The sequence below is a fragment of the Pan paniscus genome, chromosome 13 (genome assembly GCF_029289425.2).
Source record: "Pan paniscus chromosome 13, NHGRI_mPanPan1-v2.0_pri, whole genome shotgun sequence".
Taxonomy (NCBI): Eukaryota; Metazoa; Chordata; class Mammalia; order Primates; family Hominidae; genus Pan; species Pan paniscus.
In genome coordinates, this window is record NC_073262.2 from 110,162,584 (window position 1) to 110,184,690 (window position 22,107).

Sequence of the window (22,107 nt, forward strand, 5' to 3'; positions counted from 1 at the left end):
AATTCCTATTTATTTAGTATTAGAGTATATTTAGAAATGATAGTATTAATTCAATAACAGTAAAATGTATTATTAAACAATAATACAGTATTTTTAGTGAAATGATCCAGAAATAATTACATTTTAAACTTATGGGTAAATGGTGCTCTCAGATAAGGGAAGAAAACCTTGGCTATGTATGAAAACTGCTTTTTTTATTTTTTTAATATGACACAGATTTATTTTTCAACAGTGGGAATGCAGATAATATGAAAGCCTAAGTTTATATAACTAAACTAAAAATTAGGATAAGCAAATAAATTGACATGTAAGGAAATTTTAAGGATGATAGCAGTTTTTTGTTTCCTGTATATTTTAAATATAATTTCTGATTCTTTCATTTTATCTTTCTCTTTAACATCCTATCTTTAAGAATGTTTTCTCTCATTCTTATGTTTTTGTTTGCATGCATTCTCCTCAACTATTTTATTAACAGCTGTTTACATAGATAGGAATGAGAAAGGTGGTTAACTTAAAAAACAAATAGCAGATACAGACCTGCTAGGTAATAGTGTGATACCGTCTCTTTCAGATGAAGGTTCCCAGGAGAATATAATCCTAGCAGAAGCTCTGATATATGTAGCTTCAGTTTCTCCAAGAGTTTAAAAGTTCCTAGAGAAGTCACCTAGCAAGAATGAATCATGGAAAATAGAGGACTCACCACACTTGGGTGTCTGGCTGAGGTAGTGTGAGCCAGATACTGGATTTCCAGCAAGAATATAGTCAGTAGGAGTGAGCTGTTCTGTGTTTTCTCCTAAGACCACCAGGGTTTACCTCCAGCCTTCAGGAATAAGACAAAGCCAAATACATCTAATGTACTCATACGAGGCAGGCTGCAGGATTGAAGGGGAGAGAGCCAGGACTTCCATCAATATAGGGTCAACAGATAAGAATCTGGGCTCATCTGTACATTTTGCCCTTTAGAAAGAAGAAGACACAATGCTAGGCCGGGCGCTGTGGCTCACGCCTATAATCCAAACACTTTAGGAGGCTGAGGCGAGCGAATCACTTGAGGTCAGGAGTTCAAGACGAGCCTGGCCAACATGGTGAAACCCCATCTCTACTAAAAATACAAAAATTAACCAGGCGTGGTAGCACACACCTGTAAATCCAGCGACCTTAGAAGGCTGAGGGAGGAGAATTGCTTAAGTCCGGGAGGCAGAGGTTGCAGTGAACTGAGATTGCGCCACTGCATTCCAGCCGGGGTGACAGAACAAGATTCCCTCTCAAAAAAAAAAAAAAAAAAAGAAGATGCAATGCCAGCAGGCTTCTTTATGATGATAGCCCTTAACACATATTATCTCTGGAGTCACACTATTTTGTCCAGTCTGGTTGTCCCCAGAGTAGGCTGTATTGTGTCATCCTGGGAATTCCTTTCTCCCTACTTCCATTTTCTCACAGTTTGTGTTTTTGATATGGTAAAGCATGTTTTTCAGTGGTTTTATGAGAAAGAAAAGTTGGCTGAGTAAAGATAGCATGTTATAAAAATTGAATGTACGGGCCGGGTGTGATGGCTCACACCTATAATCCCCACACTTTGGGAGGCCGAGGCAGGTGGATCACGAGGTCAGGAGATTGAGACCATCCTGGCTAACACAGTGAAGCCCGTCTCTACTAAAAATACAAAAAAATTAGCTGGGTGTGGTTATGGGCTCCTGTAGTCTCAGCTACTCGGGAGGCTGAGGCAGGAGAATGTCATGAACCCGAGACCGCACCACTGCACTCCAGCCTGGGTGACAGAGCGAGACTCCATCTCAAAAAGTAAATAAATACAAATAAAAATTGAATGTACATGTGCCTTAACATCTAGAAGATGTACAACAAAAATATTAAAAGTGATTAGCTATGGGTGATAGGAATATAAAGGGTTTTTATTTTATTTTTTATATCTGTATTTTATAAATTTATAATGAGAGGAGCCATTATATAAAATTATTAGTGTAGAAAAGGGATTATTCATTGAGTTAGCTAGGTATATTTTCCCTAGAGAAGACTCAGGAAAGAGAACATAGTAATTGCTTCAAATATTACAAGAGCATTTATATGGAATTGAGATGAGATACTCTGAATAAGGTTATGGTTCTCAAACTTCAGTGTAGGGGAAAGTATGATTGGGTTCCTGTTAGAGTTGACTTTACAGAGTATCCTGTGTGACTCTAATGAAGCTATTCCATGGACCACATTTTGAGAATCAAATAAAACTAAGCAAGATTTATAGTGGCCAGAGAGAAAGTGATTAATAAGTAAGGACTTTATTACTATCCAGAGATGGAAGCTTCTGGTTTTAACCTATATGCCAAAGACTCTGTCTTTATAGGGATCTTCCCCCCAGGCTTCACAGTCACGTATTTCGCTGCCTGCTAAAATAAACATCTCTACAAATTCAGATGTCAGATTAGTTTTCATCTTCTTCCATTACAACCCCAGCCACCCAAAAGCCTATCCTTACTTCTTGCATTCTCTTTTTCAATTAAGGACTGTCTGCCAATTCTCTTTCAGACATGAAACATGGGTCATCTGCAGTTCCTCTCTTCACCTCTTTTAACTATTCATAAAGCCCTTTCTGGACTGCTTCCAAATTTTCATAAAATCACTTCCCTTGTTCCCATCTCTACTACTACTAACTGCCCTCTTTTTGCCTTCATCATCTTTCCTTAACTACTTCATGGGCTTTCTTCGTTGGTCTCCCCACCACCAGTTTTCCCCCTGAAATATATATCTTTCACACTGCCACTAAAGTGATTTTTTTTGTTGTTTTGTTTTTTGTTTGTTTGTTTGAGATGGAGTTTTGTTCTTATTGCCCAGGCTGGAGTGCAATGGCACGATCTCGGCTCACTGCAACCTCTGCCCCCTGGGTTTAAGCAGTTCTGCTTCAGCCTCCCAAGTAGCTGGGATTACAGGCACCTGCCACCATACCTGGCTAATTTTTTGTATTTTTAGTAGAGATGGGGTTTCACCATGTTGGCCAGGCTGGTCTCGAACTCTAGACCTCAGGTGATCCACCCCCCTCGGCCTCCCAAAGTGCTGGGATTACAGGCGTGAGCCACATTGCCCGGCCTAAAGTGATCTATCTAAAAGCAAACATCACCATGGTATTCAGGAGTTCAAAAGCCCTTCAGTGGCTTCTGCAATACCCTCAGGATAAAATGCAGTTTCTCTGAGGTGACATAATACAGGCTTTTTGTGACTAGCACATCTAGCCCCACCTGCCTCTGTTGTTTTCTCTCTCCCTACTTCATACATCATACAGTAACACACTTATGTGCACCATTGGTGCTGAGCTGCTGGTTATCCCACTCTGCCATGTGTGCTGTTTCTCTTTGCTTTTGCCACTACTCCACTCTGTGCTTGAAATTCTGTGACTCTTCCCTGTAAGTAATAATAACAAGTCTAACTTTTTTCTTTTGTTTTAAATTCACATTCTTCCCTGATAGCCTCCCCTTCTCTTAGGTTGGGTAGAGTAATTCTCAGTGTGTCCATTTTTCTTTTAGCAAACCTCATTACTAAACTGAATTGTGTTGTGTCTCTTTTCCCCATTCCTTCGCATACATACCCCCAATAATTTATTTGAGGTCAGAGACCCCTGTCTTTCTCACTTTTGTAGTTTCAGTTCTAACATTATTCCTGGAACATAGGTCCCCAATAACTGTTTCCTGATTTAGCAAATAAAATTCCTATCCTTGAATGTGTTCAAGCATAGGAGCAATAAATAACATCTGATAGACATGTATGATTTAAGGACCCTTTTAACCTGGGTATTGACTCATTAAAACTGCCTTAGTTCTAGACTTAGTAGGTCAGGTTTGCTTATGCTTGAGAGCAGTTAGATTTTAGAACGTGACTTATTTAACATGATATTCTTTAGAATTTTATGTTTCTTCAAGGATAGTATATCTGTTGACCTTGGGTGAACACTTAATCTCATTGAGCAGTTATTTGTGTTTTTAAAAATGGAGATCCTTATCACCCAGTCTTCAGTTTCTTCAAATAGCAAAATCAGAAATTGGAAATGAAAGCAGGTGGGAAAATGTAAAGTGCCATACAAATAAAGTGATATCTCATGTTCAGAGAGTCTGTATTACATATTTGGTATAACATGGAAATAGTTTTTAATTTTTTGTCACTTGGGAAGAGCTGAAAAGGATAAGGGTATAGTTTTTGGTGTTTTTTATAGTGTTTTTTCTTAAAGAATATTAAATTTAGTCATTACTTTCATATCAGTGAAATACATATCTAGCAAAAAGGTCACGTTTTTGCTTCTAAAAAGTTATTTCATATTGAACATGAGTACTGCCAAAGAGTGTCTGGGATGATAATTCTTTTCTGTGTTCAACACCATAGGTATCTATGCCAGCAGCTCATGCAACATCATCTGCTCCCACCGTAACTCTAGTACAGCTGCCCAATGGGCAGACAGTTCAAGTCCATGGAGTCATTCAGGCGGCCCAGCCATCAGTTATTCAGTCTCCACAAGTCCAAACAGTTCAGGTATGTGTATAAAAAGTTCTGCATCTATTTTAATAACTTTTGTTTATAGCCATATCTCTCTCCTTTCACTAGTTATGAAAATAAGGACACATCTAGTTCAGTTTATTTTATTCACAGTATAGGAATATGCTGCATCTGTATAGTCGCCTTATGTATAGGAACATATATACAGAAGAACAAACATAAAAGAAAATGACTAATTTCTTAAGCTGCAGAAGAAAAAGAATTGATTGGGGAAAATAATGAAGTACATGAGATAAAGTGGAAGTGTTTGGGAGAAACTGTAGGACTGAAGTACCTCAGTTAAGGAAAATTGAGATGCAAAAATAGTAACTAATTTTCTAAATCTGCAATTGGAGAAAAATAAACCCTTGATCAAAAATTAATAACCTTACCTAAGATATTATTTGACCTTAGAGATTACATAAAGCATTTGTAAAATCAGCTGTGCTTAGGGTTTTCAGTTACAGTGTGTAACGTTGAAATAATATATTCAGAGGGTACATCTTAAGGGTCAGGAATTATACTATGCATGTTATCTAATTCTTTGGAGAGATCTTTCCTTTGGGTTTGATCCACAGGTAATAAAGGCACTGTAGACCTTTGAAGGTGACTACTCTGTTTAACTGTAGGGAACCGAGAGCAGTATAGATCATTGCAATTGAGCTTATTGAAAAAAGACTTGAACGTTCATTCAAGTAGGCCATAACCCCAGCCTCCCATTTCATATTTTTTGCTTCACAGTCTTCCTGTAAGGACTTAAAAAGACTTTTCTCCGGAACACAGGTGAGTCCTAGGTCCTAGATTTGGAGAGAACTATTATTAGAAAGGAAGGTGAGAAATTATTCTTTATGTCTTTGTCCTTTTCCTCTATAAACATGGAATTTCAACACTTGAACAAAAACCTCAGAGATCTTCTCGGTCTAGGCCATACTTGTTACCTCCCCAGCCCTTAGTCTGTTGCTTAATTCTGTTTAACATTTCTCCCCTCTTCCTAATGGTAGTCCAGCATTTACTTGAACACTTTCAGAGAAAGGAAGCTCAATCTCCTGAGGTAACCTGTTTACAATTAGGAGTGATTGCTAAAATATTCTTCCCTGTGATGATCCAAAATAGATCTTCCTAAAACTTTTACCTAGTGATCCCGGGTAAACACAGGTTCTATTCTCGGAAACTAGATTAGCAAGTCTAATTCCTGTTCTATTGGACTGCTTCCTCTTCCCCATCCCCCACACCCTTCCTATTTTTAAGAAAATTTCCAGACTAAACAAACTATTTTTCTTTAGCCATTTATTAGATGGTATAACTTTGTTTCCTCTTCACCATCCTGGTTGTTTTCTTCTGGGTGAGCGCTGTTATGTTTTCTTTACATATAGTAACCAGAACTGATTAATATTTGTAGAGGGGAGAAGTGCTGTCTTTGTCCTGGAAGCATTCTATTAATGTCCTCAGTAGAATTTGTCAGCCATTTTATACTATTGAGTCATCGTACTGCTATTAACCACCTCTACTTCATTCTGTCTTTGTGCTTTTGGTTCACTTTGACACTTAAGTGGGAGTGTGGGGGAGGAGAAGTAATGTTTTTGTGTGAAATCACCAGTTGTATGAATTTCCATAAGACACTGGGAATGGCATTTGTTAACAAGTAAAAGATAGTGTTGTGCATGTAAAGATCTAAGAACTTGATATTTCTATGAAATCACAATGACCGAGCAATAGTCCTTTGCCTTAGTTTTTATTCCATTGAGTGCTACCTTACCATTGTCCATACTGTGCCATTACTAATTCCCTAACCATATGCTCCTCTTGGTAATAGTGAGAAAACTTGATTTGCTAGTGAGGAGACCTAGATTCCAGACCCAGTTTGGACATTAATAAGTCAAATGGCCTTGGGCACATCTACCTTTCTCTTTTTCACTTATAGAAGATCTTTCTATAAAGAACACAAAAATTACTTAAGTTACAGCCACAAAATTTGCTAAGATTACTGTTTTTTATTGTAATATGTGTTATTGTTGATTGTATTCTTGATTTTAATCTTTATTCTGGGGCAACATAATTTGGACATGAAGATTTTATGGCCATTAAGTATAGAAATATTCTCTTTTTTTTATTTGCTTGTATTCATCTTTAAGGAACACATTTGTCCATTAAGGTCCATTAAGGTGAGCTGTACTTCTAATTTAAGAGTGTGTATTTATAAAAGAAAAGTTGGACTTATTGAACCCTGGATTCTACAAATAGAGATACAAATATAATATTTTTTTCTTTAAAAGGCCTAAACTATAGAATATCTATTTTAATAGTTAGCCAGTTAATGGTGATTAGTGTTAACAACTAGGAAATAGTTTATATCAAAAGAGATGATCAAACAAGGAGAGGATCTTCTAGATGGGAGACCTCATTAATATTCCAGAATAAAGTTTCCAAAATATACAAGGTACAGTTCTCTTGTTGTGAGAATAGATTATTACTTTAAATTATCATTCATTCCTATAACAAATGTTTATTGGTGACATGCTATGTCACTGTTCTGCTTGCTATAAAAGACAGCAATGAGCAAATAATACTTCTCTGTTCTCAAGAAGATCACATTTTAATGCAAAGAGACAGACTATGAAAAAATAAATTGTGTCAGGTTAGGAGAATTAACGAGAGAGATGAATAAAGCCAGGGGAAAGGGATGGAGAATGATGTGGAGGGAAGGGTGTTCTACTTTATGTAATGTGCTCAGGGAACACAGCACAGACCAGAAGGCAATGAAGGAGGCTAAGGCATGCAGATCGAAAGGTTTGGAAGTGAGGGTATACTTGGGATATCAAGGAATAACAGAAAGGTATGGCTGGAATAGAGTAAGTGAGGAGGGAAGTGATTGGAGATGCAATTTACAACGTAAGTTTGTCTCCTTTAAAATGTCAAATCTACATATTTTAAAACCCTAGGAATAGAACTTTGTAAATTGTTCAGGAGTCTTCCGGAGTTTCAGCAGGTATTGAACTTATTTCTTAAAAATACAAAATTGTAACCCCTTCCTATTAACATGGAATAAACTGACTTAGAGCCAGGGAGATGAAAATAATAAACTAGATAAATCTCATTGAAAGCTTGCATAATTGGTAGATGCAAATGAAAATGATTATTTAGTAAGCATACCTCAAATGCACCTAGTTTTGTTATCTACATGAAGTTTTCTTTTTCAATGCCAGCAGTTGTTAAATCACATTTCAGAAAACCCAAGCTTAGAATCTGACTTCTAAATGACTGTTATAAAGTGTTAAATGAGGTCAGACTCTGTGGCTCATGCCTGTAATCCCAGCACTTTGGGAGGCTGAGGCGGGCGGATCACTTGAGCTCAGGAGTTCGAGACCAGCCTGGCCAACATGGCAAAATGCCATCTCTACTAAAAATGCAAAAATTAGCCAGGTGTGGTGGTAGGCACCTATAGTCCCAGCTACTCGGGAGGCTGAGGCACGAGAATCGCTTGAACCCTGGAGACGGAGGTTGCGGTGAACCAAAATCATGCTGCTGTACTCTAGCCTGAGTGACAGAGTGAGACTCTGTCTCAAAAAATAAAAGTGTTAAATGATTTTTAATGAAGCATATTATGTCATTCTCACTATCCTGAAAAATAATATTATTTATCTTTAACAAATATATAAATTTTTAATATTTATGCTTATCATATCTCTTTAAGAACTCTTGTTTTATAATACGAATACTTAAAATTTAGAAATAAGAAAAATGTATGCCTGTGTAAAATTTTTCTTATTTATAAGAGATACATGCAGATCAAAAGAGTTGGAAGATCATTGATCTAGACTTTCAGTAAGCTTCTTGATCCAGTGAGTAAAACACTGTATCTAAGGCCTGGTGCAGTGGCCTATAATCCCAGCCCAGGCAGGAGGATTGCTTAAAGCCAGGAGTTCAAGACCAGCCTGGGCAACATAGCAAGACCCTGTCTCTACAAAAAAATTAAAAATTAGCTGGGAGTGGTAGTGCATGCCTGCAATCCCAGCTAACTCAGGAGGTCGAGTCTGGAGGATCCCTTGAGCCCATGAGTTTGAGGCTGCAGTGGGCTGTGATCGCACCACTGCACTCCAGCCTCGGTGAGTGAGTGAGATCCTGTCTCTTAAAAAAAAAAATCTTAAAAAAAAAAAACTATATCCAAACCATGAGTCTCAACTCTACCGAGGGATAGTACTTAAGTTTCCAAAGGACCATATATAGGTTTAGGAAACATCGAATATTACCATTGTTTTGATTGGTTCTAGTTACTTTATTTTAAAATTTCAAATAATCAAAACGGGGTCCTCCACCTTTCCAATATAAACAGGTAGTATAGGTTTTAAATAAACCAAAGTTGAGAAATACAGACCTAAAACTTTGTATCTACAAGTGGTAGTTTAGCTTTTTGAAAATTTCTTGACTTACAAGTGGCCAAAATTAAAGACCTATTTAAGGAATTCAGAAAGAAGTTAATAAGTGATAGGAGATGAGAATAAAAGGAAGGGGTTCCATCACTGGAATGTGATGATGATACGTGATGTTTATAATTGGGATATAATTTTTCATATGATGTTTTTATTCTGTTATTTATAAAAATAGATTTTTGACATGATTTTTATTGATCTCAGTTATGTGGGTCCAGTATGTTTTTTTTTTTTTTTAACATCAGTTTTAGGTTCACAGCAAAATTGAGAGGAAGCTACAGAGATTACCTGTATACTCCCTCCCCAACTCCATGGATAGCTTCCCCTGTTCTTAACATCCTCCCCCGGAACGGTACATTTATGTTATAATTTGATGACCCTACATTAACACATCATAATTACCCAGAGTCCATAGTTTACATTAAACTTCATTCTTGGCTTGGTATATTCTGTGGCAGTATTTTTATTATTGATTAAGAGATAGATCAGGGACTCCATAGGAATTAGCTTCATGGCTTACTTCTCTTCAGATGGTATTCCCAAAGAGGAAGTGTTGTGTTTATTTCAGTGGTCTGAATTCTCTTTACATTTACAAAGTTGCAAGCACTAAATAGTGATAAGTTAATTCCTTCTGTGTGAATTGACAAAATCTTACAGGTCAGAGAAAGGCAACCTTTTTTTTTTTTTTTTTCATTAAGGGCCATAGATCCAGAGTTAGAAAAAAAAAGGACACAGATTAAAAAACAACATTAATTTGTTTCATTTCAAAACTATCCTGTGGGTAGTTTATATGGCATGTTTTAATGTTGTTGTTTTAGTGAGTTCCAACTTGGAAGGGGGGTGTTCCTTAATCATTATGTGTCCTTAAGAGAAGCATGTAAGGATGGGGCATATGAGAGTCAAGCAGTGGACACAGAAAGAGCCACAGAGGAGCTAAGTGAATTCTGAGTGGTGTATTAATGAAGGGAAACAACACTTGTCACAGTACTATCAACTTTGAGTTCAGTCTTGTTATTCCTTGAATTTCTGATCCTTTCCTCAGGCCTTTTCATAGCTCCTGATCTTCTGTATGTGAGAAAGTTTGTGCAGAGACTCTTGTGTGTGGGCTAGTTACAGCAGCTACTGATTAACGTGAAACTTTTCTGTGTGCTTCTTTGGCAGTAATTACAGCATTATTATTCTGCTGAGAATCACAGACTAAATTCAGCATTACTCATCTTTTTATCTGTCATTTGTGAATTCATTATATGTTGCCTATTGATTTTTAGGTCTTTCAGATTGTACTTAGACTTTAAAGTGTTTGGATGGGGCAAATTACTTCATTATAAATATATTTTACTACAAGTTACTAGCTTTACCTGGTTTCATTTTAAATGAGCATGCATATCACAAAGCCCTGTAAAATGAATGCCCACTTGGGAGAACTGTTAGGCTCAGACCACACGTAGAGTACGCTTGGAATTTCTCAAGTACTTCTGAATATGTTTTCTTACTGCCATTGCCATACGTTTTGACGTGGAGCTGACCTACATAGACCCTTTTGTCTTGGTTAAGTATAATTCTTACTCTGACCGCATAATGTGCCCCTAGTTCAGGAAAGAGCATAATGTTTCTGCTGATTAGAGAAACTTGGGCAGTGTAAATTTGACAATCAGGCATACTTAGGTAAGTGAACTCTTCTAGTCTAGAAAAGGTGTGAAAATGCCACTGGTTGCTGCTTCTGACAAACCTGGTTTGAGACTATAACAGTCTGGTTTGAGACTGGAACCACCAGGATTTTGATGCTGGTAAGGATGTCTAAAATGGAGGTACTAATGACAGTGGCTCCACTACTTCCTAGCTTTGTGACTCGGGTGAGTTACTTCTTTGTGCCTTAGTTCTTCCATCTATGGAATGGATATAATAGTATAGTACCCATCTGGCGCCTACATTACTGTGAGTATTAAGTAATGTAGTATATGTAAATGCATTAGCATAACACCTGGCACATAGGCATCTGTAAATTCTAGTTTCTATCATTAATATCCCATGTAAATTTTTTATTCACTTATCTTCATTACTTTTCAGTCTAGGTATTCTTATCAGAAAAGCATAGTTCTTTACCTTGAATTTTTACTTAAAAGTGATTATAGAATGCTAACTTTGAAACATGTTAGGAGTTTTTCCTAACTTGCTAGGAACAACTGTCAGGGATGTGATGATGGATCGCCAGTCTTACTGTACAACTGTAAATATATTCATAAGTGTTTATACAGTTAAATAATAATATTTGTATAGTCACTGTATAGACTTAGGACCAAATATTTAGCCATCCATTTTATCCTTTATATCAGAAACCTTATTTTAGTTGGTAGTTTTGTTCCAACAGATGTAAGAAAAAACTGATAAGTAATACTGATGCATTCAGGATTGATTACATGGAGTCCTGAAAAAAAAATTAAACTGCAGCTATTTTAGGTTCTCTAACTTCATCGTAGTTTATAGGGTAAGTAAAGGGAAGGGGAAAGTGATTGGTATGGTTGTCTCCCATAAGAACTGATTTTTTTCTACTGAAGCATGTATAAAGTTTATATATGACTTTTTGTATTTGACTGTTTAATAAAAATTTTACAGGAACTAAATTTGATTATCAATATGAAGTTTTTCTTTATTTTCAGATTTCAACTATTGCAGAAAGTGAAGATTCACAGGAGTCAGTGGATAGTGTAACTGATTCCCAAAAGCGAAGGGAAATTCTTTCAAGGAGGCCTTCCTACAGGTATGGAATTTAATAGTTAGAATCAAAGATGTGGAGGAAGTCTTAGGTAGTTGCAGATAAAGAGATGTCAGAAGACCAGTTAGTTGTTCACGTCAGTTCCTTATAGATTACTTTTCTTCATCTTGAGTTATTTGTCTCAAATAAAGTGGAAGCTTATCCTACAGAATAAGAAGAGCACTTGTTACTCTCACCAGTCCTAATTTTTTTTTTTTCTGTTTCTGTTTCTGTAGACTGTGCTGGCTGTCTTTCTGTTAAAAGTTTGGAATACAGTTGATAAGGTTATAGCATTTTTTAGTTATAAGCCAACTCTGAGGCTCTTATTTATCTACTTAGGAACACATTGCAAACCATTTTTTATGCCATGGTACTTAACAGATAGCTATTAATTTAATAATTGTCTCAGGGAGATGCTTTACTAACATCCCCTAATTTTAGCAGTAGCTTACTGTAATTTTTGTGTTCAGTTATAGATGTTGCCTAGTCCATGCCTTGCCTCCAAGGTGAACCAAAACCATTTTTTAATGTAAAAATTAGCTCCACATTAAATATCTTCAGGAAGGGCAGTTCCATAAATCTTGATAAGTTTACTTCAGCATTGAAGAAACTTCAGACTCATAATTATCTTCCTTGTTAGTGTAAATTATTTTTTATATATTCCTATTTTTCAAAGGGATGGTTTTTTCCCCCCGCTTGGCTATTAAACTAACCCTTTTCTCTGTCCTTACAATTAAATTAAGAATCCTAAGTGACTAGCAATAAATAGATTTTGAGGTCTAAGAAATTTCATATTACCAGTTTATGTTATATGTATTTATATTCATAATTTATTTTAAGTATAGCTAGTGTTAGATTTTAACTTTGAAGTATATCTCCTGTTAGTGTGTAACACATTTGATCCTGAAGCAAATCCAACCAAATACTACTAGTAAAGTAATAACACAGGTAAATATAAAAGCCAGGATTATTATAGTTTTGGTTTGTAACTCCTTTTTTTCCTATGTGATTGGAAAGACAAAGGCATAGAACAATAACTATAAATTTATGTGACTAAGCACATGATATATGAAGATGTCATTTTTGATAATAGCATAAAGGGACAGCGTTTATAACTAGTTTGTTACAAATTTAAGATATCAAAAATTACTTGGGTTAGGGTTTTTAGGGGTTTTTTCCCACCTTTCAGTGTGATTATGTTATTCATTTGAAATATGGTATGGTTCCTTTGTTTTTGGGTTCCATTTTAGAGTTTCTCCACCCATCCTTGTTGATCTTTATTTTTTTTTCTAGTAAGTGAAACATTTAACACTGTACCAAAAGTCAGAATTGCACAAAAAAAGTATACTCAGTAGTGCCTCCCCATTCCTTCTGTCGTTTTCATTTCTTTCCTACCCATCCCCAGTAAATAGCTAAAACCATTACTCTCTGGTTTATCCATCCTGATTTTTTTTCTTGAACAAATGAGCAGATACATGTCTGTTTTCATATTTCCCTTTTTTCCTTACACAAAAGATATGCTGTATCCATTATTTGGATGTACCATAGTTGATTCAACCACTCGCCTTTATATGGGCATATAGATTGTTTCCAGTATTTTTTTTCCTTTTTATTTGTTTTTCTATTTTAGACCTTGGATATATGTCTCCAGTATTTTGCAGTTACAAACAGTGCCAATGGGAATAATCTTAAGCGAGTTTATTTTAATATTGTTGGAATTGGGGTGAATTCCTGGAAATGGGATTGAGGCACGAACACCCATATTTCCTTAAATATCAACAATTCCTTATATCGAGATTGTGCCAATTTTATACTCCCAGCAGCAATGTATGAGAGTGTGGTGTTTTTTGTTTTTGTTTTTGTTTTTGTTTTTTTCGTAGCTTTGCTAACAGATTTTGTTAACACTTTTTTGTTTCCCAATCTGAGAAGTGAGAATTTAAAAATCAGGTTTTGATCTTTTTTCCCTTTAGTTGATTGTTGACTTTTTACTTTCCGACTTTGTGTGTGTGTTCTTTGAGATGCAAAAAATTTTTTTAATGTAGTCAGTCTTATTATTACCCTTAATTGCACCCTTCCTTACATTGAGGTTAAAGATAATACATCTTTTTTTTTTTTTGTACATATTTGGGTTCCTTTTGACATCTAGATCAATCCCTGACCCATGAAGAGTTTATTCATGTAATTTATATATTTTAAACTTCTGCTGGCTGGGTGCAGTGGCTCACACCTGTAATCCCAGCACTTCGGGAGGCCAAGGCGGGTGGATCACATGAGGTCAGGAGTTCGAGACCATCCTGGCCAACATGGTGAAACCCCATCTACTAAAAATACCAAAAAAATTAGCCAGGCGTGGTGGCAGGCGCCTGTAGTCCCACCTACTCTGGAGGCTGTTGCAGAATTGCTTGAACCCGGGAGGCGGAGGTTGCAGTGAACCAAGATCGCGCCACTGCACTCCAGCCTGGCGACAGAGCAAGACTCCGTCTCAAAAAAAAAAAAAAAACACCTTCTGTCCTAAGCACTAGCAGCTTTCTGTGAGTTTTCTCATCTTTAACTGTATTTGTATTTAGCCAGTAAATTTTACTTATATTTTTAATTATTCTAGTTTTCTAATTTTGTAGGAAAATTTTGAATGACTTATCTTCTGATGCACCAGGAGTGCCAAGGATTGAAGAAGAGAAGTCTGAAGAGGAGACTTCAGCACCTGCCATCACCACTGTAACGGTGCCAACTCCAATTTACCAAACTAGCAGTGGACAGTATAGTGAGTAATAGACAATTTCTGTTTCTATTGTGAGGAGAAAAAAGTGAGGAGAAAAAGCTAATAGTTGCATTCTCTTCAGAGAAACCAATACAAGTGCCAAGTCTTCTCAGTTTTGCTGCCATTATTATATTTCCTTTACTCTTCACTATGCAAAGGTCTGTAATGGTAGTATTTTCTTTTCTTCAGAGAGTTTTAGTTAGGATTAGTCGAGTGTATAAACCTTTTAGATGTCCTTTTGTTTTTGTGCAGATGCATGGAAAGTCTGAAGTTTTTGAACCACTAATTGAGACCCTAGGTTTGAGGCCTCATGTGTTGAGAGAACATGAGTTTTTTAGATTAAACAAAATCATTCCTTGAATATATCTCGGTATTCATTTTAATAGTTTGTCTTGCCTTCTGAAAGTAGCATTTTAATGTCTTCGTATTTAATAATGTTTCAAGTGGGGATAAGTGTGGCTTGGTTGAGTCAGCACATTCAATTATTCCTTTTCATATGAAAGATAGTAATATACTTTTTGGCCCACATAAAGCAAAAATTGCTCTTACAAAATTATTTAAAAGTTTTCATTTCTATGATGTCTCTGTCTGGCACTTAGGTCTGTCTGCTTATCTTTCACCAAAATCTGTTATAAGGCACTTTTGAATTTTACTTTGTTTGATCAAAAGCATTTGTGTGAATGGTACTTTTTTCTCTTTTGCCCTTTTTTTTTTTTTTTTTTTTTTTTTTGCCTCTCAAAGTGCTTTATTCATTCAGTGATTTTTTTCATTTGGATTTGTTTATTAAACCCGGTGCTACCCATTTATACCCTTTTCCCCACCCACCTTAGTTTCAAATTAAATGTACACATTGAAACTTCTTTACTGAGATAGTTTCCTAATCCCTGAGGGAATCTGTATCAGAAATATGAATAAAAGTTTGAGGCCAGGCACAGTGGCTCATGCCTGTATTCCCAGCACTTTGGGAAGCCAAAGTGGAAGGATCACTTGAGCCATCCAGGAGTTTAAGACCCCATCCCTATTTATAAAAATAATTTAAAAATTAAGAAATATGCATGAAAGTTTGACCCCCATGTTATTTTTTAGTTCCAGTTCAACTTTGTTTTGCGTAACTCTAAGTTGCATTCCCAACTGTATTAAAGACAAGTTCTCAAGTAGCAAACTTTTTAACTCTGCCAAGGCTGAAACTTTTGAGACTAAGTAGAAGGAAGGCATTTTTGACTAAGGTTTTTATCCACTGTGCTCAATTAGCTTAGTCATCTTTTTTCTTCTTAAGATCTTTGTGGCAGATATAAAGTACAACTCTTTACCTACAACTCTGTACATGTGTGTGTATTATCAGTTGAAGCCTCATACCAGATGCTTTTAGTTATTCAAGATATGTGTTCGAAGACATTGATACATGATGTTTATTTTTCTTCTTCTTCAGCATACCTGAGGGATACAACATACTCCTGTCAGTAACAGATTCACTGTTACAGAGATTCTCACTTGAACTAGGAAGCATGCTCTTTAGGAAGGAGGCCTATCAGAATCTAAAAAGGGGAAATGAAGGTTAGAAAAGTACCAGCACCCCCATAGATGTTTAATTTGGTACACTCGTCTCCTCCAGCAGCTGAAAATTGCTAGTTTTAAGAGATTGAGCCAGGCGCCGTGGCTCTCGCCTGTAATCCCAGCACGCTGGGAGGCCAAGGTGGTGGATCACGAGGTCAGGAGTTCAAGACCAGCCTGCCCAACATGGTGAAACCCTGCCTCCACTAAAAATACAAAAATTAGCCGGGCATAGTGGCGGACGCCTGTAATCCCAGCTACTCGGGAGGCTGAGACAGGAGAATTGCTTGAACCCAGGAGGCGGAGCTTGCAGTGAGCTGAGATCACACCACTGCACTCCAGCCTGGGTGACAGAGCAAGATTCCGTCTCAAAAAAAAAAAAAAAAAAGAGATTAATACTTTGAAATTTTTTAAGCTTTGTTCATTATTTTTATCCTGTGTCCTCTCTGTATATGCACACATGGCTTTGGCTTTGATGGAACTGATTTAACATTATATTCTTGATTTTCATTAAGAGCAATATAATAAATACATATACAGCAACATTTATATTTCTTAACTTATAAAATGAACATATGGTTGTCAGAATTCACCATAGATATATAAAAACACATAGTTATATATTTTGTTTAATAGCTGCATTGTGTTTCACTGTGTAAATACAGCACTTATTTAAACATTCTCCTGCTGATGAACATTTAGGACATTTCTATTGTTTCAAACAGTGCTACATAAATATCCTAAGAGTGGAATTATCGACCATCCTGGCTAACACGGTGAAAACCCGTCTCTACTAAAAATACAAAAAATTAGCCGGGCGAGGTGGCGGGCACCTGTAGTCCCAGCTACTCGGGAGGCTGAGGCAGGAGAATGGTGTGAACCCAGAGGGCGGAGCCTGCAGTGAGCCGAGATAGCGCCACTGCATTCCAGCCTGGGCGACAGCGAGACTCCATCTCAAAAAAAAAAAAAGAGTGGAATTATCAAAGCATATCCTCCGCAAGTACCCTTCCAGGTGGAGGCATGAATTTCCACTCCTTCCTTAAATTGGTTATTTCATTAAATTCATGCTGTTACTAGATTTATCTGTTACTTAGTTCAGTGTCCCAGATAGTAAAATCTTATTAGTGATTCTGCTCTTAGATAGAAAATGTGTATCTGTCATTTTGAACTTGAATTTTTTTGTTTCAGTAAATAAAACTATGACTCATGATGTTTCCCTCTTTATTCTGGCAACTCAGATTCTTAGCTAACTTTCTGTTTAATTGTATTCTTTTCTTAGTCTAGATTTTCTTCTACAATTGTTTTATATAACTAAGGATACATCCGTTACTTGACTTCTGTCTTTTTATTTTTGTTTTAATGAATTGTGTTTTATTGAAAGCTATCTCAAATGTTTTTGGAATAATAAAGTCTATACATAAATATTATAGAGAAAAACTGTGTTCAGTAGGATTAGACTTCAGTTTCCAAAGTATTTTCATATACATGACCTCATTTGATATTTACAACAATTGTACTTAGTGGCTAGAACCCAGATGCTTTTGTTTTTAGAGAAGAGATAACAGAATCAAATAACAGTTTAGTGATGGCTGGGCACAGTGGCTCACGTCTGTGATCCCAACACTTGGGGAGGCCAAAGTGGGAGGACTGCTTGAGGCCAGGAGTTCAAGATCAGCCTGGGCAACATAGCAAAACCCTGTCTTTACAAAAAAATGTCTTTAGAAAATTAGTAGGGCCTGATGTCCTGTGCTAGCTACTTGAGAGGCTGAGGCAGGAGGATCACTTGAGCCCACCAGTTGGAGGCTACAGTGAGCTGTGATCTTGCCACTGCACTCCAGCCTGGAAGACAGAACAAGACCCTGTCTCAAAAGAAAAAAATTAAAACAAAAAACTGTTCAGTGATGGAACGCAAACTACAACCCAGTCTTGTCATATATGGTTTACTATTTCTTTGTTCTTCCCACCTTGAGTTCACTGCTCTGTAGCCAAGAAGAAAGTGGTATGTTAAATACAGTAGAATTCACTCATTAACTCTAAATGAGAAATTGTGATTTGTTTCTGTTAACCTTCTGATTCTTTCAAGTAATCATGCAAAATTAATCTCAGAATAGTTCTTACTCATTTTTCTCCCTGCCTAAGATAAGTAAAACTTCTGGGATTAGCTAAACTAGATCCAGTGTATATGCCAGCATTTTAATTTTTCACAAGTGTCATTTTGCTAAACTAATCACACTGTAGCCATTAACTCTTCTTACTTCTTGATGAGGCAGTAATCAATTTTCCATGTACAGATGTCTCAGGATGTTATTTCCCATAGCTGGTGGATAACTGATCCCAAACTAATTCCCTTCTAATGGACAGTAACATGCTTAATCAGACATGTTGACTTTCCTGCATTGTTTACTTTTTTCTTACTCAGTCAAAATCAGTTTTGCAGTTTTATATGTGATATTGTGATTTTTGGTCCTTCTCTTTCTGAAAAGCTTGACCCCTACAGGGAGAATTGTCTAGAGACGATATTGCCACCTATCTAAAAATGCTTCTTCCAAATAAATCATCTAATTTTTAAATTAAATTTTTCTATGTACTGTAGCATAAAGGTGATTTAGTTTTTCATAAAGTGAAATATCTACTAATATGAGCAAAAGTTGACTGATTTATTGTTTAACAAATGAATGACAGGTGTGGCTAATTAGGGCATAAACAACAAAAGGTTCTATATGAGAATGCTTGGATATGTATTAAATAATTTAGAAATGACAGTAAAAGTTTTTTTTCTAAATGATGATCTTGAGCTCTGATTTTAAAATTCCATGAGAGACTGTTGATAATTAAGTTCCATAGGATATTTCAGTTGTTTCATTGAGTGGATTAGATACCATTAAAGAATTTCTACAAGAGTTAGGGAATACAATGCACTGATGAACTGCTTTATTAGTTATATGTTAAAACAACCATTTATTGGGTGCCTATTTCATGGCTGCCACTGTGCTAAGTGTATGAAAGTATATAAGAAAATTCCTACTCTCCAGAAATTTATTTACTAGTGGGACAAGTATTAATACATTATGCAGTTAATGCTAAAATAAAAGAAAGGATCACAGAGTGGAACCTCTTCAGAACCAAATAACTTCAGAAGGAATTTAACATTTTTCCACTTAAAAAAATTGTTAACAGGCATTATTATTATAAATTAGAATGCAGTTCATAGAGTGCATTTCTATTGTAGAAGTTGAATATGGGTTTCCTGAGGAGCAAGTTACTTGAATATATTAGACCCTTCTTGGTGATGTTATTTGCTGTAACTTCTCCTAGATTATTTTACAAATTATTCTACATTGGATGTAATGTTTTAAAAGTCTTATATGGTATTAAACTTGTAACAATAAAATCCATTGGCTTTTAGTTGCCATTACCCAGGGAGGAGCAATACAGCTGGCTAACAATGGTACCGATGGGGTACAGGGCCTGCAAACATTAACCATGACCAATGCAGCTGCCACTCAGCCGGGTACTACCATTCTACAGTATGCACAGACCACTGATGGACAGCAGATCTTAGTGCCCAGCAACCAAGTTGTTGTTCAAGGTAAGGGAATTCAGAATTCACAGGTGTGGTAAATTCTTCAAAATACTAAAATTTTATAAACTCACAGAAAAAGTAAGTATCATATTGCAAACCACCATTCAAATGTAGTTAACATTTCTTCATATTGATAGTATTTTTCATGAACTCTTCCATTATTCCAATTGGACCAAAATGTCATGGCATAAAAACAACTATTTTCAGTTTTAAAAATATTGCATCTACCTTTAACATCTTTTGGGGTAGAAGAAACAGGATAGGTTAGAAGGAAAGACCAGGAAATCAGGAGTTAGAAAAGATGGATTCTATATCTAACTGCATGGATCTGCTATGAGGCCTTGAGTAAAAGTCAGCTGCTCTGAGCCTCAGGAAAGTGTTTTGTTTTTTGTTGTTGTTGTTTTTGTTTTTTCATCTGTAAAATAAGAGTTGCACTGAATCTCTGGAAACAATCTTCAGAAGTTCAGGATTCTGTTTCTCTGCTTTTTTTTTCTTTTCCCCCCCAAAAGAAATTTAAATCTTCTGAGATCATCAGTTTTTATTATTATTATTTTTTTTTTCTAGAGACATGGTCTCACTGTGTGGCCCAGGCTAGTCTTGAACTCCGGGCCTCAAGCAATCCTCCTTTCTCAGGCTCCCAAAGTGTTGGGATGCCTCTGCACTTGACTCAGTTTTTGTTTCAGATGAAAACATTATATTCCACAGGATCTTATACCAATATGCAAATCTGCTGCTCTTTAGAGAAAAAGTAGTTGTTAAATTCTCGACAAATTATAGAAGTTGCTTTTTTTGGGGTTTTTTTTTTTATTTTGTTTTTTTCTGTTTATTTCAGGAATCTTTATGGATAGCAGTTAACCATTTTTCTTTGGATTCGTTTGAATATTTCAAGAATATAGTTAATGCCAGGTTAGAAATTTGCTGATTGAGGAAATAATAATAAATTTGTTTCTGAAAATATTTTTATAAATAATAATGCATTTTGCCTGTGTTAGGTAATGACAGTTGTATCCTTTCACCATGGATAATTGAATAATCCTGAAACACCAACTGGAGAGAGTCATAACTTATTTAAAGAGCCCTAATGTTTACAGAATATATTCTGTTATTAAACGAGTATTTGAAAAAGATACTATTTTGCTTATTGATGAGAGTAAAACACCTTTTCACTTTACATGCAGGTACTCAAAAATTGTAAAGCAGGATGTCAGTGAATTTGAATTCTGAACGTCAGTTTGAAGATGGTAACATGTTTAGTATATAAATCTTTTCCACTCAAACCATACATTTTAATTGATATTAATAATTAATATGAATAATTTTATAAAGACCTTCAAATTTTTTTAAGTAACATTAGGTTCCTTATTAGGAGAACATATTATTACGCTGTTTTTAGAAGCAGTTTGACAAATAGTGATTGTGTTTGTTTTTACAAATGGTGAATCAGTTAGAAAAATAAAACTTCAGTTTATTTAGCCATTATCATTTACATTAAAACGATATGTTTTCAAATAATATAATTGGCATCAAGTGATACACTTTTTCATACTTTTAGTTTTGTTTTAATTCAAAATTTATAATAGTTGACCGTAATGCTTTATTTTCTTTTTCATTTTGCTATTTTATGAAAAATCATGGTCGTTTTTATGTCGTGGCAAGAGTCTACTTGAAATTTTTTAATATGAATTTACCAATATCAAAGGAAGACACTGAGGACTATACTCTATCTAGGAAGATCATCCAAGCTGTGCCCCACTTACCTTTTAGACTTAAGGTTGGTAAGCATGTTAACAACAGAATAGAACTGCATTCAAATGAAAAATAAAATGTAAGATCCAGCGGACATAGGTTACTGTAATAAATACATTACATTGGGAATTATTTCTTAGTAGTGGCGCGAAGAGTGCTGATTCTTTCAACACTTTAGCCAGAATCATCTTTTCTTTTTTGTTTCCCTTTTAGTCCAAAATACATGCTTAGATTGATGATTGATACACATAATTGAATCAAGTTGCAATGTTTCTGTCTTACACCATGCTCACTGTTTTTTTCAGCTGCCTCTGGAGACGTACAAACATACCAGATTCGCACAGCACCCACTAGCACTATTGCCCCTGGAGTTGTTATGGCATCCTCCCCAGCACTTCCTACACAGCCTGCTGAAGAAGCAGCACGAAAGAGAGAGGTCCGTCTAATGAAGAACAGGTACAAATACTGCATTTACTTAGATTGTTATGGGTTAAGTGTGTCTTCACATTCTGCTGGATGTGTATCTTTACATCTACTGGTAATAGGATCTTTGCATTGGATTTTTTTTTTCCAGCAGAATTAATGGATCTTGCTAAATTTTCTTTATTTAATAAGCTGCACTTATAAGATAGCTATATGATAATGGGTCAATCTTTGATCGTGGAGTAGTTTTCTTTCATGCAGTTTCCCCACAGGAGATTTAATGCACAACTTCCCTATGTCTGCACTCCAACCAGTTAGCCAGGTTATTTAAAAATGG

At 35.9% G+C, this 22,107-nt stretch overlaps 1 protein-coding gene across 5 annotated transcripts in view; it reads left to right on the plus strand.

Moving 5' to 3' along the window:
- CREB1 (cAMP responsive element binding protein 1) overlaps positions 1-22,107 on the plus strand; it is a 73,413-nt gene that overhangs the window by 25,837 nt on the left and 25,469 nt on the right. For 4 of the 5 annotated variants that reach the window (XR_008624573.1, XM_034954946.2, XM_003820808.4 and 1 more), the window contains exons 3-8: positions 4,381-4,527; positions 5,272-5,313; positions 11,615-11,715; positions 14,328-14,470; positions 19,425-19,607; positions 21,653-21,803. Coding sequence is in view for 4 of the 5 variants with exons in the window: in XM_034954946.2 (XP_034810837.1) it covers positions 4,381-4,527; positions 5,272-5,313; positions 11,615-11,715; positions 14,328-14,470; positions 19,425-19,607; positions 21,653-21,803 (767 nt within the window). In the remaining variant the exon portion in view is untranslated. The remainder of the gene's footprint in view (positions 1-4,380; positions 4,528-5,271; positions 5,314-11,614; positions 11,716-14,327; positions 14,471-19,424; positions 19,608-21,652; positions 21,804-22,107) is intronic. The other variant, XM_003820807.4, reaches the window with a different exon arrangement.